Below are 25,171 nucleotides of genomic sequence, written 5' to 3' on the forward strand. Positions count from 1 at the left end.
ATGAAGGGACATACGAATGCTTAGCATATCTGGCATATAAATACCTTGCAATGCCGGCTACAAAAGTGCCATGCTATCACCTGTTCTCACTTTCAGGTGACAATGTAAATAAGAACTGGGCAGCATTATCTCCCATAAATGTAAACAACCTTGTTCGTCTTAGCAAGAAGTAGCACTGAGTGGACTTGTAGGCTCCAAAGTTTTACATTGTTTTGTTTTTGAGTGCAGTTATGCAACAAATAAAATCTGTATATGTAAGTTGCACTTTCACAACAAAAAGATTGCACTACAGTACTGTATGAGGTGAATTGAAAAATACTGTTTCTTTTGTTTATCATTTTACGGTGCAAATATTTGAAATAAAAATAATATAAAGTGAGCACTGCACATTTTCTATTCTATGTTGTAACTGAAATCAATATATTTAAAAATGTAGAAAAACATCCAAAATATTTCATGAAATTCAATTGGTATTCTGTTGTTTAACAGTGCAATTAAAATTGCGATTAGTAACGATTAATTTTTTTAATTGCATTTAATTTTTTGAGTTAATCATGTGAGTTACCTGCAATTAATCGACAGACCTACCTATTCTGTTTAATGTATCAATTTGTTCCCAAACCTCCTCTATTGACACCTCAATCTGGGACAGTTCCTCAGATTTGTCACCTAAAAAGAATGGCTCAGGTGTGGGAATCTCCCTCAGATCCTCTGTAGTGACGACAAATGCAAAGAATTCATTTAGCGTCACTGCAATGACGTTGTCTTCCTTGAGTGCTCCTTTTGCACCTTGATCATCCAGTGGCTCCCCTGATTGTTTGGCAGGCTTCCTGCGTCTGATGTACTTAAAAATATTTTTGCTGTTAGTTTTTGTGTCCTTTCCTAGTTGCTCTTCAAATTCCCCTTGTGGGTTCCAGAATTAGCTGCTCCAAGAAGCAGTCATTAATGGTGTATAGAAATGTTATCTCTGCATCCCATTCTGAAGTGACATGTACCCAGTTAATATGGGGATGGTTGAAATCCCCCATTATTATTGAGTTTTCTATTTTTATAGCCTCGCTAATCTCCCGGAACATTTCACAATCACCGTCACCATACTGGTCAGGTGGTCAGTAGTACATTCTTGCTGCTATACTCTTACTATTCAAGCTTCAGAGTAACAGCCGTGTTAGTCTGTATTCGCAAAAAGAAAAGGAGTACTTGTGGCACCTTAGAGACTAACCAATTTATTTGAGCATGAGCTTTCGTGAGCTACAGCTCACTTCATCGGATGCATGCCGTGGAAACTGTAGCAGACTTTATATATACACAGAGAATATGAAAAAATACCTCCTCCCACTCCACTTTCCAGCTGGTAATAGCTTATCTAAAGTGATCATCAGGTGGGCCATTTCCAGCACAAATCCAGGTTTTCTCACCCTCCACACCCCCACACAAATTCACTCTCTCTGCTGCTGATAGCCCATCCAAAGTGACAACTCTTTACACAATGTGCATGATAATAAAGTTGGGCCATTTCCTGCACAAATCCAGGTTCTCTCACCCCCTCACCCCCCTCCCAAAAACCACACACACAAACTCACTATCCTGCTGGTAATAGCTCATCCAAAGTGACCATTCTCCCTACAATGTGCATAATTAAGGTGGGCCATTTCCAGCACAAATCCAGGTTTTCTCACATCCCCCCCACCCCCATACACACACAAACTCACTCTCCTGCTGGTAATAGCTCTCCAAGTTTAAATCCAAGTTAAACCAGAACATCGGGGGGGGGGGGGTAGGAAAAAACAAGAGGAAATAGGCTACCTTGCATAATGACTTAGCCACTCCCAGTCTCTATTTAAGCCTAAATTAATAGTATCCAATTTGCAAATGAATTCCAATTCAGCAGTTTCTCGCTGGAGTCTGGATTTGAAGTTTTTTTGTTTTAAGATAGCGACCTTCATGTCTGTGATTGCGTGACCAGAGAGATTGAAGTGTTCTCCGACTGGTTTATGAATGTTATAATTCTTGACATCTGATTTGTGTCCATTTATTCTTTTACGTAGAGACTGTCCAGTTTGACCAATGTACATGGCAGAGGGGCATTGCTGGCACATGATGGCATATATCACATTGGTGGATGTGCAGGTATACGAGCCTCTGATAGTGTGGCTGATGTTATTAGGCCCTGTGATGGTGTCCCCTGAATAGATATGTGGGCACAATTGGCAACGGGCTTTGTTGCAAGGATAAGTTCCTGGGTTAGTGGTTCTTTTGTGTGGTATGTGGTTGTTGGTGAGTATTTGCTTCAGGTTGCGGGGCTGTCTGTAGGCAAGGACTGGCCTGTCTCCCAAGATTTGTGAGAGGGTTGGGTCATCCTTTAGGATAGGTTGTAGATCCTTAATAATGTGTTGGAGGGGTTTTAGTTGGGGGCTGAAGATGACGGCTAGTGGCGTTCTGTTATTTTCTTTGTTAGGCCTGTCCTGTAGTAGGTAACTTCTGGGAACTCTTCTGGCTCTATCAATCTGTTTCTTTACTTCTGCAGGTGGGTATTGTAGTTGTAAGAAAGCTTGACAGAGATCTTGTAGGTGTTTGTCTCTGTCTGATGGGTTGGAGCAAATGCGGTTGTATCGCAGAGCTTGGCTGTAGACGATGGATCGTGTGGTGTGGTCAGGGTGAAAGCTGGAGGCATGCAGGTAGGAATAGCGGTCAGTAGGTTTCCGGTATAGGGTGGTGTTTATGTGACCATTGTTTATTAGCACTGTAGTGTCCAGGAAGTGGATTTCTTGTGTGGACTGGACCAGGCTGAGGTTGGTGGTGGGATGGAAATTGTTGAAATCATGGTGGAATTCCTCAAGGGCTTCTTTTCCATGGGTCCAGATGATGAAGATGTCATCAATATAGCGCAAGTAGAGTAGGGGCTTTAGGGGACGAGAGCTGAGGAAGCGTTGTTCTAAATCAGCCATAAAAATGTTGGCATACTGTGGGGCCATGCGGGTACCCATAGCAGTGCCGCTGATCTGAAGGTATACATTGTCCCCAAATGTGAAATAGTTATGGGTAAGGACAAAGTCACAAAGTTCAGCCACCAGGTTAGCCGTGACATTATCGGGGATAGTGTTCCTGACGGCTTGTAGTCCATCTTTGTGTGGAATGTTGGTGTAGAGGGCTTCTACATCCATAGTGGCCAGGATGGTGTTATCAGGAAGATCACCGATGGATTGAAGTTTCCTTAGGAAGTCAGTGGTGTCTCGAAGGTAGCTGGGAGTGCTGGTAGCGTAGGGCCTGAGGAGGGAGTCTACATAGCCAGACAATCCTGCTGTCAGGGTGCCAATGCCTGAGATGATGGGGCGCCCAGGATTTCTAGGTTTATGGATCTTGGGTAGTAGATAGAATATCCCAGGTCGGGGTTCCAGGGGTGTGTCTGTGCGGATTTGATCTTGTGATTTTTCAGGAAGTTTCTTGAGCAAATGCTGTAGTTGCTTTTGGTAACTCTCAGTGGGGTCATAGGGTAACGGCTTGTAGAAACTCGTGTTGGGGAGCTGCCGAGCAGCCTCTTGTTCATATTCCGACCTATTCATGATGACAACAGCACCTCCTTTGTCAGCCTTTTTGATTATGATGTCAGGAAATGTGCAGGAAATGGCCCAACTTTATTATCATGCACATTGTGTAAAGAGTTGTCACTTTGGATGGGCTATCACCAGCAGGAGAGTGAATTTGTGTGGGGGGGTGGAGGGTGAGAAAACCTGGATTTGTGCTGGAAATGGCCCACCTGATGATCACTTTAGATAAGCTATTACCAGCTGGACAGTGGGGTGGAAGGAGGTATTTTTTCATATTCTCTGTGTATATATAAAGTCTGCTACAGTTTCCACGGCATGCATCCGATGAAGTGAGCTGTAGCTCACGAAAGCTCATGCTCAAATAAATTGGTTAGTCTCTAAGGTGCCACAAGTCCTCCTTTTCTTTTTATTCAAGCTTGGAGTTTCTATTCATACAGATTCTATGGTACAGTTTGATTCATTTAAGATTTTTATTATATTTGACTCTACGCTTTCTTTCACATATAATGTCACTCCCCCACCAGCACAACCTACTCTGTCATTCCTATATGTTTTGTACCCTGGTAGTCATCACTCCACCAAGTTTCTTTGATGCCTATTATATCGATATCCTCATTTAATACCAGGCACTTCAGTTTGCCCATCTTAGTATTTGGACTTCTAGCATTTGTGTACAAGCACTCATCAAATTTGTCTCTTTTTAGTTGACTACTTTCCTGTGATGTAATTGAATGGGACTTTTTCATTAGACTGTTTCTGTTCAGTTTCTACATGTACTTTATCAACTTCTACCCTCTCTTCTTTACTAGGATATAGAGAACCCTCATTGAGAGAACCTCCTTTAAAGGATGTCTCCGTCCAAACCGTGTGCTCCTCTGCACTTATCAGTGTTCCTCCAGCCCTTAGGTTAAAAACTCCTCTACACCCTTTTTAATTTTACATGCCAGCAATCTTGTTCCATTTTGGTTTAGGTGGAGCTCATCCTTCCTGTATAGTCTCCTCCATTCCTAAAAGGTTTCTCAGTTCCTAATAAACCTAAAACCCTCCTCCTTACCCCACTGTCTCATGTACTCACTGAGACCCTGTAGTTCTTCCTGTCTAACTGGCCCTGCGCATGGAACTGGAAGCATTTCAGAGAAAGCTACCATGGAGGTGCTGAACTTTAATCTCTTACCTAGCAGCCTAAATTTGGCCTCCATGATCTCTCTCCTATCTTTCCCTATGTCACTGATACCTACACAGTGGTGCAAGTACAGCAGTCCTGTATGCCGTAACAGTAAGATATTTCTAGCCAGTACTCTGCATAGGAAAGACACAGGAGGAGTACTGCCCCCAGCCCCGCCCCCAGCCCGTCCACACAGCTGCGTCTCCTGAGTCCTGTCTGGGGTCTGTACAGCAGCCCCACCAGAGGACAGAGCTGGGGACAGTAGAGCCACGCCAGAGAAGCTGACTGCGTGGGACTGCCTGGCAGCTCCCCGTTCTGCTCCTTTGGCCACTGCAGTTCCCAGGAGAGCAGAACGTGGGGCCACTGGGCTGGCTCTCCCAGGAACAGCAACAGCGAAAGGAGCAGAATGGAGGGCCACCGGGAAGTCCCACGCTGTCAGCTTCTCCGGCGCGGCTGTACTGCCCCCAGCCCTGTTCTCTGGCGGGGCTGCTGTACAGACCCCAGACGCAGCTGTGTGGAAAGGCTGGGGGCGGGGCTGGGGGCAGTATAGCCGCACTGCAGGAGCTGCCAGCTGGAGCCGCCCAGCGGCCCCACGTTCTGCTCCTTTTGCCGCTGCAGTTCTGGAGAGCCCTGCACTTCAGAATTCTCCGGTGCAGCGGGAGGAGGACAGAGGCCCCTCCCCCCAGGTAATGTGGGATGGATCATGGGGAAGGGATGGGGAGAGCACAGGGCCCCCAGGCTCAGGATGGGGTGGAGTCACATGGGGGGGTCATCTGGGGAGGTCACATGCCCCCCGTTTAGCTGGTGCTTCCCCTTTGCGTCCCGCCCATGAGTGCAGCGTACTGATAAGAAATTAATTCTACTTGCATCACAGTACGTACTTGTTCCATGACCACCGGCTCCTCCCCATTACTACACATAAGTCTGTCTAGGAGAGAGCCACAATTCACCATGAGTTTCTCCCAGTCATCACAAATCCAGCTATCTATATTTCTAATGACCAGCTCTGCCGTACTATTACCCATAGGCGCTGACTCCGTGGGTGCTCTGGGGCTGGAGCACCCATGGGGAAAAATTGGTGCTGAGCACCCACCGGCAGCTCCCTAACCCGCCCTCCCACCCCAGCTCACCCCCCTGCCTTCACTCTGCCTCCTCCCCTGAGAGGGCCAAAGCATCCTGCTTCTCCCCCATCCCTCCCAGTGCTTGCGCCGTGAAACAGCTGTTTTGTGCGGCAAGCCTGGGAGGGAGTGGGGAGGAGGGAGAACGCGGCGCGCTTGGGGAAGAGGCGGGGCCAGGGCAGGGATTTGGGGAGGGATCCAATAGGGGCAGGGAGGGGGCGGAGTTGGGGCGGGGCCAGGGGCGCAAGCTTCCACTGGCGCCAACAAAATTTGGTGCCTGTGCTATTACCCATCTCTTCCTAATAACTGGGATTCCCTCCCTCCAGAGAGGTATCCTAAGTGAGAAAGGATACCATGACATCATCTGGAAGGAGGGTCCCAACTATGGGATCATTTCTCTCTGCACCAGTTTGATGTTCTCCTTCCCTGAGACTTTCATCCTCCTCAACAGCACAGAGGCTGTCCGACTGGGGGTGGGACCACTCTACCGTATCCCAGAAAGTCTCATCTGTGTATCTCTCTGTCTCTCTTATCCTCCAGTTCAGCCACTCTGGTCTCAAGAGCCCGTATTGGGGCTCTGAGAGCCAAGAGCTCCTTGCACAGAATGCACACATACACCACCTGCCCACAAGGCAGGTAATCGTACATGCTGCAGTCAGTGCATTAAACTGAATAGCCCTCACTCTGCTGCTGGACTTCTGCCTGCATTCGTTTGACTTCTGCAGCTTTTTTTGTTTGGTTGGTTGGGTTGGGTTGGGTTGGGTTGGGGTTGGTGGAGAATAGGATGTTTATTAGTCTATGTTTAGAGAATGATAGGTGTATCTGGCTTTCACGTTCCCGCTCTAAACTCCTTCACCAAACTCCCCTGTTTGCTGCTTCTGTTTACTAGCTCGATTATTCCAGGCAGCTTCAAATCCCTCATGTATGAATGCTCTGAGTAGCTAGCATTTTGTATAAAATGTGTCCCTATTGTCCTGCCCTTTGGAAATGCTCAGACTGGGCAGTAGACTCTGCTCTGTGAATAACTGATTGCATATGGCTCTCCTATGCAGTTCCCTGGGCTGCTACTGGGATGCACTCACATATAAAGCAGGGCAATTGTCTCTATAAGATAGCTAAGGTTTCAGAGTCTGAAAATCTTCTCTACAAACATGATTTATATATAAATAACCTTTCCCTTACTGAAGCTGAAAAATATAATTTTCCATTCTGACAAAAAATAATCATATTTTTCTCTGTTTAGACAATACAGTCAAAATATCTTTGGATAAAATTACAGGGGAAAAGCCTTCAGATGGGTGCAAGTTATGAAGTGAAAGTGCGCTCAAAGCCCAATGGAAAGTTTTTCAAGGGTATCTGGAGTGAATGGAGCTCCTCTGAATACTTCCAAATTGCAGTGGAACACCCCAGAAAGAAAGGTAAGCAAAGGGAAACCACTTCCTTAAGTTTGCAAAAAGCCTAAAACCTGACCAAGTCACTTGGTACAGCAGATCAGGTGCAGGGCTAGCAGAGAATCAGGAGCTACTAATGATTCCCTGATTCTCTACTTAGCCCCAGCTCTGCTGCCTGTGCCAGCTGCCAGTGGTCCTCCAGGGATTATCCACGTGCTGAGTATAGCCGGAGTGCTGCACACTGCAGCCACCTCTTCACCCTTCACATGCCCCTGCCTATTCCCTGCACCAGCAGCTGGAGGAAGGGTGACATAGGAGCTGGCTTGCCCCAGTTCTGGGTCTGTTGGGGACTCCCCAAAGCCAGCTGAATTCCAAGCAGGGGCAATAGGGCCAGATTGCATCCTGTTTATACTAACAGGGTGGCACAATGTGGAGAGAATGGGGCAGAGAATCTGGCCCATTCAGTTTTGCTGATGACGCTGTGAGCCTCCAGAGATAAAGAGCAGTTTGCATCAAACATTTTAGCCATAGCAGAGTTAGAGCAGTACAAAAGGATTCATTTTAATATTGCCAATTGTAACATGCATTTACCTCATTTTAGTCACAGACCACTAAATGGAGGAAATGTCACCATTTCAGTTGTGTGCAACAGCAAAGGTTTTGATCACTATGGATCTGGGACAGATACAGACCGGTAACCTACATTCGGAAGGTTGAAAATATGTCCTCAGTCAAAGGGTCCGATCCTCAGTTCTGGCTGAGATATACTCAGTGCAACCCCTGAGGCAGATAAGCAAAAGTTGCTATACCCCCGCCCCCCTTCAATTTCCCCAAGGCAGCCAGGGCATAAATCAATGGAGCTCTAACTCAGAGGAGCTGGTGATGCTTCCCTGAGGCCATAGGCAACCAATTCAGTTTAGAACAGCCCTCAGGCTATTCTAATCTGGACTAGGAGACTAACCTGGTGTTTAGCCAAGGATCAAGGGACTGCAAAGCCACCTGTTCCCACTTTCAGACAGATGGGAGAAACAAGGCAGTTGAATCAATACATCACTCCAAACGTATAAAATTTGTCAATATCCCCCAGTAATAATAGGTTGTTTTTTTCTTAAAAGAGTATGTCATGATAGTGGACAATAATAATGCATATAGAAACAAACCTAATATGGTATTTATTCTTTTTTTTTTTTTTGGTTAGGCATTGACATGGTTGTGGTTATAACTACCGTGGGCTTAATTTTGCTCATTATTATGCTTGGTCTGAGCCTAACATTTTGGAAAACAAGGTAATTTCAATCTCTTTTAATCAAAAGAGTATTAATCCAATCAGACTGTGGAAATCCCATCTCCTCCTTTTATACTATCCAACAATTGTCACCCCATTCCCTGACCTCTCCCGCAACATGAACACGTACAAATCATAGAAGAACTGAGAATGGGAGAAAGGCAAGAGAGGAGGTAGGCAAAAGGGGACTGTCTATTGCCTTTGTCACCTCAAGATTACATTGCTGTCTCATGCTCTACATCCTGGGACCATGCAGAAGCTGAAGCTAGTGCAAAATGCTGCAGGTTGTTTATTGAGTGATGGGAGCTCATTAGACCAGTACTCTGTGGTCTGGCCTGGCTTCCAATAAGCTTCTGAGAGGAAATCATGGTGTAGGTTTTAACCTATAAAGCCCTGATCTTTAAAGTCAGGTTTGGGAGCTGGTTAGCAGTGAGATTACCTCTCTTTCCATGATATACTGCCACAGTTGAAATCAACAGAAATGGTCAAGCTGGAGCTTGTAGACCAAACTGTTCAAAAGTGGCACTAATTTTGCCTCAAACTTTTGGTGCCCAAATTGAGCACCTGATTTTCTGTGGTGCTGCACATCTGTGGCTTTCATGAACTTCAGCTGAAATTCCAGCAACTGAGCACCTTTGGAAAAACAGGTCTTAGATGTCACAAGTTAAACACCTGATAAAAGAGGCATCCAAAATTCTTGGTCACATTAATAAATTGGGAGTTTAGGCTCTCTGTCTCAAATCCCTATTGGAAAATAAGAATAATATGTACCTAATTATCTCTGTCACTACAGTGTTTTGTGAGTTAATTAGACAATGGTTGTGAAGTACATTGTGGATGAAAAGTTCTATCCACATAACTGTAGAATATTGTTATCATTCAGAGGCAGTGGGATAAGACATATATTCCACACCACTCATGTCCTTCCGCTACCTTCCCCGTTGGAATAAGAGTCCAGAAATGGTCTTCTTAGAACAAATATCTCATGCTGGATAATGCAAAACACTCAGATGGTCTACAGGAGTTAGTATGATGATATAAAGTCTGTTACTGCTACTCTAACACTACTAATATAGTGTCTTTGATTTGATAGTGCTGTTGCCATAATCCCTTCTTAAATACTTTTATTGTTGCTACGGATCTCATTTCAGAATCAAGCCGGTTTTGTGGCCAAAACTTCCGGATCATAAAAAAACTTTGGAGCAATTGTGCAAGAAGCCAAAAAAGGTATGTGCTTCCACTGCTGTGATTACCTGAGTCTGTGTACAGAAAACATAAATAATACTCATACATTAAAGTTAGGACCCTACCAAATTCATAGTCCATTTGGGTCAATTTTGTGGACATCGGATTTTAAAAATTGTAAATTTCATGATTATTCAAATCTGAAATTTCACAGTGTTATAATTGTAGGGATCCTGACCCAAAAAGGAATTGTGCAATAGTCTCAAGGGTATTGTAGGGGGGGTTGCAGTGCTGCTACCCTTACTTCTGCACTGCTGCTGGCAGAGGCACTGTCTTCAGAGGTGGGCAGCTGGAGAGCAGTGGCTGAAGGCCAGAAGCCCAGCTCTGAAGGCAGCGCTGCTGCCAGCAGCAGTGCAGAAGTAAGAATGGCCTGGTATGCTATTGCCACCCTTACTTCTGCACTGCTGCCTGCAGAGTTGGGCCCTCAACCAGCAGCCGCTGCTTTCTGGCCATCCAACTCTGAAGGCAGCACGAAAGTAAGGGTGGCAATACCATGACCTCCCCCCCCAAATAACCTTGCAACCCCTCTGCAACACCCTTTTGGGTCAGGACCCCAAGTTTGAGAAACGCTGGTCTCCCCTGTGAAATCTGTATAGTGTAGGGTAAAAGTACTCAAAAGTCTGAGGCATTTAGCCTTTGGCCTCACTTCTCTTATTTACCCTAGGTCATAGGTGCTCAACCTGGGGTCACAAACAGATGTGAGGGCCTCGTGACTAGCCTGCTCTTTCCTTGTTGCTAAAGTGGAAGGGGGCCTTGGCGTTTCTGGCTAGCTGAGAAGGGGCTGGGGTGTGTCTGTTATGAGTTAGTTCCCAGAACTGCACCTGGGTCTGATTTTGGTTCAAGATCTTTTGGTTGATTGATTATTAGGGGGAAAGAAGTTAGTTCTCTTTTTTTGTTTATGAAAATTTTAAAGTACATAAATAAAAATTCTTCTAAAATCTGATGACTTATGCGAGTGTCTTCCCTTAACTTAGTACCTATAGTTAACTGAGCATATTATCCTCTTTGTCACACAGAATTTTGATATAAGCTTTAACCCAGAAAGTTTTGGGTATGTTCATATTCATAAAGTGGACGGCATTCAAGCCAAAGCAGAAGTGGAATGTTTTCTGCAGCCATCGGCTCCTCTAGATGCAGATGTTTCAGAAAAAGTTAGCAAAGGATCAGATATGAAGAAGAGCCTCACTGCTGTAGACAAAAGCGTCCTAAAGCTTCCTGAGACTTATGGAGGAATCGGGCCATCTGATATGTTGAGTGGGCACTTATGTGAGACTCAGCCTTGCATGTTAGATGGATCCAGCAATGGCATCCCATATAAGGTGTGCAGTTGCAATGGTACACAACTATATAATTGTGGTCCTATGACTCATTCCAGCTCTTCAGTGGCCCCCACTGTTCAGCCCAGATCAGCTTCCCTAAATATCAACACAGTGTCCCTAATACAGCCCAATAATGGAGTTAGATCATCAAATAAAGATGAAGCATATGTCACAATGTCCAGCTTTTGCAAAAATCAGTAAACCTCAAAAACCATAGGAACATAGGATTTGCTGTAACAGAGCAGACTATTGGTCCTTCTTGTTTGGGTCTCCTGCCTCTTGCTGGTTGATTCAGTGAATAATAAATTCTATAATGTACCTATCCCCATTTTGCAATGCTATAATCAGTGGGGATGGATTTTTCTTGGCTTCCAAGGACAACAGACCAAATTCCATTCTCAATTACACCAGTGCCAATGTGGAATAAATCCAGTGTAACTGAAAACAAATTTATTTCAATTGGTTTAAGACCTTAATCATGGGAGGTGATAAACCTACAACAATAACATACTATTACATTGCACTTCTCTACTGCCCTCTATACAAGGATTGGCGAGTGCTTCACATTCATTAATGCTCCTATCGACATCTCCGTTTACACAGCTACAGATTTTGTTAATGGTTATATAATCCCAATCATGAACATGGCTGCAAAGTCTAGATCGGTTAAGTAGGGTGAGTGAATTCGGAGTAACTTGGTGGAAGTCAGTGGCGTTATACCAGGTGTTAAAAAACAGAATAAGTGAGATCAGAATCAGCCTGTGTTAGTTTGGGATTCAGGATCTGAGCCTGGTAACTCATTCCCTATCCAGCACTCAGCTCCCAGGGGACAGAGTGCACACACAGCATCGCTTTCTAATGAGTGCTGATACACTCCCAAGAGAGCAGCACCTATCCTACCATAGCCACAGCAAGGGCTGTGCTGATGCCTGGCATGTGAGACTGTGTACAATAATGAGTACAAATAGACGTCTTGGTGCTCAAAGGCTTCAAATAGATCAGCTCAGCCAGCAGCTTGTGTGTGTAAGAGGGTAGAAGGTAGGAGCAGAAGGCTGGAGGGAACCAGGGCCAACACATATCAACAGAGTCATAGTGGTTTTATGTAGGGATGGGCCCCCTACAGCACCCCCCCACCACCACATTTGACCCTCCCCTGGACGCTGGGAAAGTTCAGACCCAGAGCCAAACTTAGCAACTCAGGCCCAGCCACCAGTTTGCTGTATTATCTGTCTTCATTACTACTGTGCCAACAGGTTTTATTGGAAAAAACAATGGGCCAGATCTGCCACTAGTGTAAATTGGCTTATCTCCGTTAACTTCCAAGGGTCAGTGCTGCTCTGCTCCAGCTGAGGGTGTGGCTTATTGCGCCATGCCTAGGAGATAAAAAGGTACCTGGGGATCTGGTCCCCAGGGCCAATTAAAACACAACTACAAAGATGCAGAATTGCAGCACAACCAAGTCACTGTCCTATTTCTTAACAATCTAAACAGAAAAATAGATGTAAAACCAGAGCAGTACAAATACAACATTAAGCAAAACACATGGCGAGATATTCAAGGGGAGACTCTCAGCTATGTTTATGTTGATCAGCATTGATTGTGCATTAAAATGTGGGGCCAGATCCTCAGCTGGTATAAATAGGTGACATCCCTTGAGGTGCATAGGTGACATGCATAACACCTTTTTTCTCTGCCTTCTAATGCATACATTACTTTGGCCTGTGAGGATTTCCCAGGACAGTCTTTTTGTCATGGGTACCTGACATGTCCATATTTTTTCATTATCACCAGTCATTGTGGGTAAGGGTGAGTCATTAGATTTTGTGCCTGGGCTCGCAAATTTTTCTGACTACATTGCAAAGCTGGTACTGCTGTAAGATCCATATTCTTGTAAATTGTCCAGTAACAATGTCAGAGGAGTGCTCAGCTTTCTCCATGAAGGGGAAACCTCGCCCCTTCCCCTCTTCTTACTCCAAAGCTCCATGGGGTTCCTTAGATTCTGTCACCAAGGGATGGTTGATCCACAATGTAGTTCCACTGGCCTGGCCATTACCCGTTGGGGCGCAGGTGCACACAGGAGTTGCAGAAGCTGCTACAGCCTCATGGTTGCATGACAGCCAAGGAATATGGCCTGAAGAGAGAAAAGCTGCTTTGTTGTGCTCTAGGCTAAAGGTTTGCCCCTTTGTGAGGTATCATGTCCTCTAGCTGCTTTAAATTCCCCTTTCGGGAGCAATGACCTGATTAGTGCAATAATAAGTAACCTCTTCAGGCCGTTTACTTTTTCAATATTAAATACGATGGGAAGGACTAAACAAAAATCTGCCTTTTATCCGTTTCTCAGATTAAATTAAAGAAACAGAAAAGCAGTTATTGTTCCACCCCAGTGATAGACGATTCTAGACATCTGTGTTTAATTTGACCTTATGGTCCTGATTCTGCTTTTCTTCCAATACAAATCAGGAGTAATTCCATGGAGGTAAATGGGCTAGAATCCTTTGGTCTGGGTGAGTTATGCTTAGCACAGAACCACAGGGATGGAAAATGTGACTCCAAGCTGCATGGCAGCTCTAACTTGCACTGGCTAGTCACAGCCCATGAGAGGCTATTACATTAGCCAGGAACGGCTGGTGCACAACAGCACTCCAGTCATGAGCCCCGTCTTCCCAGCCATGCCCTGACACACACCCCGCACTGTGGGAAACTTCAGCCAGGTACAGCTTTATGGTCTGTTTATGCAAAAGGGCCAAGGATGTGGCCTGAAGTAGTCAGTGTATTACAGTATTTTTTATAACTGTTTATCACATAGTAGTAAGATGATATAGTCTGATAAAACTGAACTAAAGCACTGGACTTTAATTCCTTTGCTTTATAATGCTTCTATTTCATAAAAACAGCTGCTAATGCTTAAAATATGCAGACTTGCACAGTGCAAATGTAGATGCAAACAGATTGAGTCAGGAAGCTAGTCTGTTCTTTTACCACATTACCAAACATGAAAAAAGAATGCCGTGTAAAATAATAGGTTGTCTGTAGGTACTTATTTTAAACTCACACATACACAGTGTTAAAAGGTAAAAGGATTATATAAGCATCTACCTGCAATTTTAAACAATAATGTACGTATGAAAGAATAGTCTTACTATTCATACTAGAAAACCATGTTGCTATTTTATACTGTAAGAGTGGATTATTGTAAACATTAACCACTACGCTACTTAACAGCAAATTCTCATACATACCTTCCATATGCATTAGATATATTTTTTGCATAGCTGCTAATGTCTGAATACCATCATATTTCTGTCTAATTTAATGAAATAACATGTATAACCTGTTTTGTAACGTTTTAGCCTATTAAAAGGATGTCTATTTGCATTATCTGTTTGTGGCGCTCTCTCTCATCTTTGTCATGATATAACTGTCTGCCACCATACAAGCTGTTGCGTCTGATTCTGCACTTACTGAAACTATTGATTATTGTAAACATTAATTGTTCAATAAGCAATAGGAGAAAATGGGCTTTTTAACCCTGTGAAACCTGTTTTACAGCAGTGTTACTGTATGTAGTTCAGAGTTCTTGCTCATGATTTACACCCTTGTGAGGGAATCTGGGCTCTATAACTATAGAATTCTCTATATAGAATGTGCTTTCTGTCTAATATTGGTAACAATAATGGGCTTGATCCCGGATAATGAGGGTTGAGGGCACTCAGCAGCTTTCACCTCATATTTAGTAAAAGTCTTTGGGTTGTAACCTGAAGTTTACCATGGGGGAGAGGGGAGAACCAAGATGAGTTGTACAGAGAAGTATCTGGGTTGTGCTGGAAGGAGACCTTTTGACTTGTCCAAGGAGAAATGATATCTTCGACTTTTAGACCCTGCACAATCCTGAAGTGTATGGATTTCAGTCACCACCACTGTGTCCATAGTCTGTTAGCAGCCAAATTGTATATTTGTGAATAAAAGTTGGTGAATTACAATGAGTCATGGATGTTATGGCTCTGTTCTCCCATTTTCCCTCCTAAGATAAGAACACACACAAGTCTAATAATCTTTCAATGCCATGGCAACACATTAGTAACTGTCACAATTTGGAATGCAGTTCTGACAAGTGAGAGCTTGAGTCACAGCTGGTCCTGTAACCTGACTGCCTTCATATGTGCGCAGCTGCTGTAGCTCCTTGTATGGCGGCTCCCAGCCAGCATACAAGCATGCACTGACTGTCTCTGTGTTTCAGTAACTGGCTCCGGCAGCCTGATTGTTACATCACAGCCACACTCTGGCCTCCATCAACGTTGGTTACTACTTGCCAAAAGAGCCCAGCACACCCCCCAGTCCCAAATTCCCCCAAAACCATCTGCTCTGAAGTGGCCAAGGGCCTCTTCTGGAACATTCAGCAGAGTAGTAAGGTCCGTTATCCCTTCAGAGAGGCAAAAGCAAAGCAGCTTGTTGCTTTAACTGGAGTTAATAATCATCTGAAGTCAACACAGTACTGAGCTGATTGATTTAGAATAAAAATAACATAAGTTTATTGAATCAATAAGAGAGTGGTTTTAAATGAGGCCAGGTATAAGGAATAAAGTCAGAAATAGTTAAAAAACAAAATGCTGTCTAATGACTAAGACTTAACAAAGCTATGGTCTTGGTTCAAGGTAAGATTCTTACCACACCTCCTTCCAGCAAGATGGCTGACCTCTCCCTTGGTCAGGATCTCCCACAAAGTCCAAGGAGCTCAGTTCCTTTGTCTTTGTAGATGAAAGATTACTTGGGGTTCTTTGCTCCTTTCTTCTACAGTCCAGTGAACTTTTGGACTATATCCTTCCCAGCGTTCAGTGCCTCTGCTGTAAGGCAATGTGCCTGGGAGTCTGATGAAGAAGATTTCACCCTGGTTTCTCCCCACTGGTGCTTTCTACAATGCAAATTGATCTGTCCCCGCAGCCTCCGACGTGCCAGTGAATAGCCACTTGACTGTGTTTGCACCTGGATGGATGTGTTGGCCTCTCCTTTGTCTGGAAAAAGCCTATTTAGCCACTCCCCAGACTTACCTGGTTCAAACACATTTTAGTCCCATGTTTCCTTCACATTTGTGCAGTCCTTTGAGCATATACTACACCAGCACTGTGCAAGAGCATCAATGATCAGTGTGTTACTGGTTTTCCAGTGGTACCTTACACAACACCCATTGGATACAGATTATGACGTCAATGAATTTGAGTGCACTGAACTGGTCAGGCCAGCTGAAATTCACTACCTGATACCAGTGAGCCCCTTGCCCTCTGGCATTGCGATGCTTCTAGGGGCACAGTGAATTATGCTTGGATTCCTTATTAAATGAAAAAATATCATAGCTGCCAGTGATGCAAAACAGCATATATAGATTAGCATGGTCCTTGGTTGGTGCCACAGTTCCCTGTGTATCCCTTTGTGCTGATGTTGGCATTCATAGTCTTCATTATGTAACAATTTGTAGGGAATTCTGCACCAAAAAATTAAAAATTCTGCTCACAATATTTTAAACTTCTGCAAAATTCTGCATATTTTGTCAAAATAACACAGAATAATCACGCCACTTTCAATTAATTTTGTTGACCTGTCAGCAAGTATATCTCTAACAATACAGACAACAAAAAGATTCAGGAAATGTTTTTTAACAAACAGATTTCTTACTAGGCATATTAATACAGAACTCTGAGTAATAATTCATTTAAACTACAACACAGAAATGAATTTCCCGCATTCCTCAGAAGCAGTGCAAAGGCTTGGAGGAGTCAGGGATAATGGAGGAGCTGAGGGAGAGGGAAGTAATTTCTGGGAGCCTGGGAATGAACCTGGAGGGTTGTTGGGAGTGGGGATGGAAAAGTATGGAACAGGGTTTTATTGTGGAATGGAGAGAGATTGTTAGAGAGTTGGGGAGCTTCCCCCATGCAGACCCTGGCTCAGTGGTGTCACCCCACTAGTTCTCCCATTCATTCAGGCACATCTGCCCCCATCCTTGTCTTTCCCTGAATCTCCCTTTCCCCCAGTCCCCATGTGTCTCTGAAACCCCTTCCCCCTGTCATTGTGTGTCCCTGCACCCCCACTCTCATTCAGCCCCTGTGTCAATGGTCTCACCACACTAGCTCATGTGCCCCTACTCTAGTCTGTCCCCCCCACTACCCCTTCTGAACCCCAGTCTATCTGACACCCCCCCCAGCAGCCCCATGTGCCCCGCTCTGTCCATCCCGCCCACCCAGTGGTGAGCTAGAGCCAGTTCGCACCAATTCGCTAGAACCAGTTATTAAATTTAGAAGCCCTTTTAGAACTGGTTGTTCTACGAGCGACAACTGGTTCTAAAAGGGCTTCTAAATTTAACCAGCCAAAAGTGGCGCCTTAGGCGCCGACTCCATGGGTGCTCCAGCCCTGGAGCACTCAAGGGGAAAACTGGGTGGGTGCAGAGAACCCACAGGCAGCTCCCCGCCCCACCCCCAGCCCCAGCTCACCTCCGTCTCCTCCCCTGAACGCGCCGCCCCGCTCTGTTTCTCTGCACCCCCAGGCTTCCTGCGAATCAGCTGTTCACGTGGGAAGCCGGGGCGGGCTGAGAAACAGGCCGTGGCTTTCCGCTCAGGCCCAGGGAGGCAGAGGTGAGCTGGGGCGGGGGGGGATGGGGGTCGCGAGGAGGGCCGCCTGCGCCGCAGCAGGTAACCCGGGGCCGGGGGGGGGAATGGGACCGTGCAGGGGAACCGCTCCCCACCCCAGCTCACGTCCACCATCCTCGGCCTGAGCGGGAAGCCGCGGCCTGCTGCTCAGCCCTCCAGGCTTCCCGCCGAACAGCTGATTCGCGGGAAGCCGGGGTGGGGGTGGGGGGTAGAGAAGCAGAGCGGGGCGGCGCATTCAGGGGAGGAGGCGGAGCGGAGGTGAGCTGGGGCCGGGCGCAGGGTGGGGAGCTGCCGGGGGGTGCTCTGCACCCACCAAATTCTCCCCGTGGGGGCTCCAGCCCCGGAGCACCCACAGAGTCGGTGCCTAAGGCGCCACTTTTGATGTGATCGGTGGAGGGAGCGGCCGCTCCCCCTGCTCCCCCCCCAGCTACGCTCCCCTGCCCCTAGGAGCCTGAGGGACCTGCCGGATGCTTCCTGGGAGCTGCCCCAGGTAAGCACCTCCGGGACTCCCCACCTCGCCCCCCGGCAGGTGCCTCTGGCTCTTGGGGCGGGGCAGGGTGGGCACCCGCTACAGTGGCACAGGAGACCCTCCTGCCCGGTTCTGGGGGCAGTCAAGGGACAGGGGAGGGGGGTGGATGAGGAAGGGGTCACGGCGGGGGGCGCGTCAAGGAACGCGGGGGGTTGGATGGGGCAGGAGTCCCGGGGGGCGGGGGTGGGCCACGACCCCCTCGTGGGGTGAGGAGGGAACAGCTTTTGGCAGCTCATCACTGCCCACATCCCCCCATATCCCGTCTCCCCTCACCTGGCCCCACAGGCAAGCGGCTGTGAGAAAAGCAGCCGCTGCTCTCTCCCTCTCCTAGCTGGCTGTCCTCTCTTCTGGTGCCACAGCAGCCCCTGATGGGCAAAAGGTGTAATTGCGGCACCTCACCAGCAGAATGTATATTTCTGTTGAGAAAAAAAACAATCTGCAGGGGACATAAATTCTGTACCAGGAATAAATTATGTTTGCAATAAGCAGGCAGAGTCTTGCTGGACACTGACTGTGCATCTAAGAAATCCTCATGTGTATTTTTTTTTATTTGAATGAGTACATTGAATCTCTTGTGCTGATTAAATGTACTCCTGCCTCATCTGTTTCAGGCAGATGAAAGCAAATGACTGCTATGGAAAAATTCAACCTTTGCACTAGTAGTTAACTGCTCTATAGCATTCCTCGCCATATAATTTCCCTTCCACACACATGCTTTTTTCTTTCCTGCTGTTTGTTTTTTTTAATATAAATGTGAAACCAAGGAAAGTTTTAACAAACTTTTAACACACTAATCAAAAGGAGCATGCATATAGAATTGTTTATTTACAAAATGTATGTAAATATAGCAGACATCCTTATTTGTTTTTAGTTTTGTATTAGGAGTTAAATTTCCTCTAGTCTTGGTCTTTAAAAATGGTAGAAAGACCCTTATGAAAGTCATGTTTAACCTTTATGTCAATCTCCCTTTTTCCATCTACTTAAAGTAATGTATTTTAGAGCCTTTGACATTTATTGAAAATTAGCACCTGTTGACTTCAGCTGTAAGCAGGCCTTTCAATTTAAACTTTGTAACTCTGGTTTACAGGATAGCCTTTGTAAAGTGTCAGGGGATAGCCGTGTAAGTCTGTATCCACAAAAACAACAAAGAGTCTGGTGGCACCTTAAAGACTAACAGATTTATTTGAGCATAAGCTTTTGTGGGTAAAAACCCCACTTCTTCAGATGCATGGAGTGAAAATTACAGATGCAGACATAAATATACTGACACATGAAGAGAAGGGAATTACCTCACAAGTGGAGAACCAGTGCTGACAGGGTCAATTCGATCAGGGTGGATGTAGTCCACTCCCAATAACAGATAAGGTGGTGTCAGATTTGGGGGGGGGGGTGAATGTGATAGTCCCATTGTTTACAATAAAAATTTTAAAAGACAAAAGCCAGGTAAATTGAGTAACTGTAGGTAGGAGTAAAATAAAATTACCTTCCCTACCCCAGCCGTGCCCACACTTGTTATCTGAAGCTGTTATCTTTTGCAACAAAAGAATTTTTGGTTAGAAATAAAGATCTATTAACATGCTTTTATATTGGCTCTAAACATGACATTGAGAAGGCAGCATTTTGAAACAAACATTTGTCATGAAGCTATATGGGAGGAGTGGTAGATACGCTGGAGGGGAGGGATAGGATACAGAAGGACCTAGACAAATTGGAGGATTGGGCCAAAAGAAATCTGATGAGGTTCAATAAGGATAAGTGCAGGGTCCTGCACTTAGGATGGAAGAATCCAATGCACCGCTACAGACTAAGGACTGAATGGCTAGGCAGCAGTTCTGCGGAAAAGGACCTAGGGGTGACAGTGGACGAGAAGCTGGATATGAGTCAGCAGTGTGCCCTTGTTGCCAAGAAGGCCAATGGCATTTTGGGATGTATAAGTAGGGGCATAGCGAGCAGATCGAGGGACGTGATTGTTCCCCTCTATTCGACATTGGTGAGGCCTCATCTGGAGTACTGTGTCCAGTTTTGGGCCCCACACTACAAGAAGGATGTGGATAAATTGGAGAGGGTCCAGCGAAGGGCAACAAAAATGATTAGGGGTCTAGAACACATGACTTATGAGGAGAGGCTGAGGGAACGGGGATTGTTTAGTCTGCAGAAGAGAAGAATGAGGGGGGATTTGATAGCTGCTTTCAACTACCTGAAAGGGGGTTCCAAAGAAGATGGCTCTAGACTGTTCTCAATGGTAGCAGATGACAGAACAAGGAGTAATGGTCTCAAGTTGCAGTGGGGGAGGTTTAGATTGGATATTAGGAAAAACTTTTTCACTAAGAGGGTGGTGAAACACTGGAATGCATTACCTAGGGAGGTGGTAGAATCTCCTTCCTTAGAGGTTTTTAAGGTCAGGCTTGACAAAGCCCTGGCTGGGATGATTTAACTGGGAATTGGTCCTGCTTCGAGCAGGGGGTTGGACTAGATGACCTTCAGGGGTCCCTTCCAACCCTGATATTCTATGATTCTATATTTTTCTAACTGTACAAAGGAGTAAGATAAAGACTGACCCTATCTACCCTTGTTATCTGAAGAAACAGCCTCAAGGCCCTCCCTTACCCCAACTCTCCTCCCTCCCCCCGCCTTTTTTTCTTAATTTAAAGCTATGTTCTTTTGATAACATACCATTTTTAATCATAGCAAAATCTAGCATGAAAAAGCAGCATTGATCATTTTTGACTGAGAGGTTCCACAGAGTTTTGTAGAAGTTTAGTGCAATAAAAAACGTTTAAGAAGCACTACCCTAGTCTTTTAAACTGCTACTCAAAAAAGGGTGCTGCCTTGATGGATGAGTGCAATGTGAAAATAAGGCAGCAGGAAGCAGCTTTGTCTGCCTGAGGAAGCCTCTGAAAAAGTGAAAAATGGCCCCCAAAATTACAGGGAAATAAATCACTTGCATTTAATGTTGAAAGTATTTAAATTAATGTATTTTTACTATGAAATTATTTTATATGTGTCAAAATATTAAAATTCAAGACAGATAAATAAGGTTCACAGCACATTAGCCAATCCCTCAAAAACAAAGAAAATCTGAAATGAGGTTAAATGTTATGTTTGAAATAAGCTAGTTTTTTAATTTAGTGGGTGTGTGTATATATATATATATATACACACACACAACCAGTCAAAAGATCCTAAATTAATATAATATATCATTCTATTATATACACAAAAAGATCCTAACCTGAACAGGGTAAATCTGAGAGAAAAACATGAAATTAACAACAGACTGTACAGCTGTAATAATCTAATCTCCTCACCCCCTGCACCCCTTTGTATGACTCCATTTGAGGGAAAAGGGACAAATCTTAGCCCAGTCTCTGTGGGATTTGCTTTTAGGAAAAACTTTGATTTTAGGGTTTAATGCTTAGGAACCCTCTCACCCCAATCACAGGTGAGGGCAGTGGGAGGGGTTCCCAATCCTGATAGGAACCTCAGACACCACACACACAACCTGCTTTCCTTTCCTTCCCAGCCTGACTGAAAGACACTCACTCAGGGAAGAGTCATCCCCCCTCATTACCTCCAGTGCTACATGAAAATTGCTGTGGAGCTGGTAATGGTGCTGGCCTAAGTGGTACTTGCAAAAGCAATCTCTTCCCTGGAAATGGCTTGCCACATCTGCAGCTGCACTAGCTCAGGAGGGCCAGAAAGACTCTGCAGGCCGGCAGCTCCAGAGGTCAATCTGGACCAAGATGAACCAACAGTAACAATAAGCATGCAGTACTGTAACAGTTAGGGTTGCCCGGTGTCTGGTTTTCAACCGGAACACATGGTCGAAAAGGGACCCTTCCCAGCCCAGTGAAAATGAGTGAGTGAGGGAGGGTGGGGGACAGTGAGTGATGAGTGGGGGGAAGGGAATGGAGTGAGCAGGGCGGGGCCTCAGAGAATGGGCGGGGCAAGGGTGTTCAGTTTTGTGCAATTAGAAAGTTGTACATTCTGTCGCTGGATGCTGGGCTCAGACTATACTTAGTTGATGTGACCTATTATAATATTTTTAACTTTAAAAAATACATTTAAACGGTAAACTGAGAAATCGGCTATCCAATAAACACAAATTTACGACTGACAGCCTACAGTAGAACAGATCAGTAGTGCCTTTCTTTGTTACTTATATGTATCACTGTATGGCATCAATCAGTGTTAGCCATGTGGGGCTACATTTTCATGGGCTGCAGCTGAAACAGGAAATGTAGGCTCTGGATAAGGAACTAGTTCCATTCAACATTTTAAAAAGCAGATGCCCAAAGTTAGGCACGAACTGGTAAGATTTTCAAAAGAGCCCAGCACCCAACAGCTCCAATCTAGGCACCGATATAAGCATCCCATCCAATTCCCAGTGAAATCAATGGAAAGGCTCCCATTGATTACAAGGCATGCTGGATCAGGCCCTTCATGCACAGATCTTCCAAACAGCTCAGCCCCTATCTGAGCATTAATGTGAGGGGACCAGATTATCTGACGTGCTTGGCACCTGATGGCTATCACTGGACTTCCTTTGAAAATCTGGCCATCGACCATTATTTTGGCTCCTAAATTAGAGATTTTCCAAGGTGCTCACCTTGAATTCACATCTGAAATTTTGTGTGTGTGCTTGCACATTTAGGGGAGTGTAGACCTGGACATGCAAAGTATCACTTTGCATTCACTTAAAAAAGTGGCACTATCAGCATTTTTGATGCATGGCCAAATTCTGGATGACATCATGGAAAACGTCCTTCCACCAGAATGACGTGAGGGTGTGTCCCCACAAACCCCAATGGGTAACAGGGTTACACAGCAGTTATAATAATTCATGCAGTTTCCTTAGTTCAGCTGAAAGGTGGAGGAGTTTGCTCAGCCACTTTTCACAGATCACTGTGCAGGCTCAGGTACTAAATAGGTCTGCATATGCCAGATTAGATAGAATATATGTACATCTTTTTTTCAGCACATCCTGCCCAAACCACACTCTTTTCTCCTGTGCTACATACTTGTGGGCAGACATGTTCTGTTGGTTCTCCTGTCAGCAGAGTTTGGTCAGATTGTTTGACTGGTATGTGGCAGATTTATGCCACATCTACGTCTGACATAGGTCCACATGTATGGGGCCATACATCTGTCAGGCTCCTCTGGTGGCTTTTTATGCTAACATCCCACACACCAGTCAACGCTCCCTTGTGCATCAATGTTCCCATCTATTTGCAGCCTAGTTTGCACTGTGTAAACAACTTCTGCTAGCCATCTGCCTATCAGTGAAACAAACACTGACCTCTGTAAATAAAAAGATCAATAGTGAGTGAAAGCTGTTTGTAGTGACGCTGAGCCAGAAGTGTTAATTGCTTCCCAAGACGCAATTTGTTCCCAGCAGACATTATTAGTTTGTTTACCAAACTTATTCCTCTTGTACTTGTTCATCAGAAACAATAGCAAAATAAACCTTCTCCTCAATGCCTCATTAGGAGGATAAAAGGCCTTCTAACATCCGTGATATATACATGGGAGCCAATCCTGCACAGGACCAAGAAGCATTTAAGTGGATGAGATGCAGAAAATGTCTGGATCAGCAAAGTAAATTCTATGTCATGCAAAATCTTGCCCCCTTTTGCAAGGGACTGAGAGTGAGATTTAAATAGGTATTAAAGCACCTAGAGATACAAACAGGAGTCAGCTCCCATTGAGGTGCTGAGTACGCCCATCTCCTACTGAAATTATTGTGAGTTGAGGGCACTGCTTAGTATAGTTTCAAGTCTCAGTCCTGAGGTGAAGAGAAGGAAGCACTGAGCCCAGTCTCCTCTCACTGATGTCAGTGGGAATTGTATACATTCAGCACTTCCAAGGATTGTTCATCAGCTTGCAGATTCAAGCCAACAATTTTGCTCGGTGCTGTTAATCTGCATCTCTCACGGGGTCAGCACAGCTCCTTACTCAGTTTTCACTTAGTCCTTCCTCAGGCAAATTCCATTTGACGGGCCAAATCCTGAATGGTTCTGAGCAACACTGACTTCCATGAGAGCTGCAGGTGCTCTGCACCTCACAGATACGTGGTGCTGACCGCAGTCTCTACCACAGGGTGATTACCCAGACATTTAAAGATGGAACGGTGTGTCAGATTTAGGGCTTGAATCTGAGATGGGTGCAAAATGGTCTGCACAGAAAAGGAACGAGTGTTCCTCATGACATCTATCCCTCACTCGCACAACACATGCTAGAATCTAGGCACTTGTTACAGTACATCCAGAAGCCAGATCAGTGCTGGGCTTTACCATTATAGCATTCCCTAACTAGCTCTCAAAGCTCAGAATCAACCCCATGATGGAAAAATATACATGAGGTTGTTGGGATCATATAGACAAATTTGGCAGTCTTCTCCTATTTGCTTACACAGAGATATAACTTGATTGTGAGCCTTTTCTCCATAAATACATTACCTGTTATATGGAAAAGTATGTATATTTTTAGAGGAACAAACCTGGATAAGAAGTTCAATCTTGTATTCATTGTAGTTCAATAGCAAAACTCCCACTGACTTCAATGGAAGCACGAGAAGTCTTAAAGAACTTTTACCATAACTATGGCCCCTATCTTGCATATGCTTATGACTATGGGTAACTTTACACATGTGACTCATCCCACTGTACTGCTCACATGCTAAGGTAGTTGCGGGATTGGGGCTCATGTTTGTAAAAACATAAATGTAAATGATCTATACTGGATTAAACAGGTAGGGTTTGATAGTTAATTTGTTCTTTGTTTTATGCATTTGTTGTTTCGGTTGCAGGCACTTTGAGGTTGTCTTTTTAAACTTGTTAAAATGTAATACAAAGGAAACTTTAAAAATAATTGTTCAAAATTATTTCAGAGTCAAATAAACCCCTTATTATGATGATCAGTAAATAGAACAAAACA

The 25,171-nt window shown here is 44.9% G+C and overlaps 1 protein-coding gene across 1 annotated transcript in view; it reads left to right on the forward strand.

Moving 5' to 3' along the window:
* IL7R (interleukin 7 receptor) overlaps nt 1-14,401 on the forward strand; it is a 35,521-nt gene extending 21,120 nt beyond the window's left edge. The window contains exons 5-8 of the mRNA XM_073343747.1: nt 7,075-7,249; nt 8,421-8,508; nt 9,659-9,734; nt 10,769-14,401. Coding sequence (XP_073199848.1) covers nt 7,075-7,249; nt 8,421-8,508; nt 9,659-9,734; nt 10,769-11,272 — 843 coding nt within the window. The 3' untranslated portion in view covers nt 11,273-14,401. The remainder of the gene's footprint in view (nt 1-7,074; nt 7,250-8,420; nt 8,509-9,658; nt 9,735-10,768) is intronic.
* The last annotated feature ends 10,770 nt before the right edge of the window (nt 14,402-25,171 follow it).

This window comes from Lepidochelys kempii, chromosome 5 (genome assembly GCF_965140265.1).
Source record: "Lepidochelys kempii isolate rLepKem1 chromosome 5, rLepKem1.hap2, whole genome shotgun sequence".
Taxonomy (NCBI): domain Eukaryota; kingdom Metazoa; phylum Chordata; order Testudines; family Cheloniidae; genus Lepidochelys; species Lepidochelys kempii.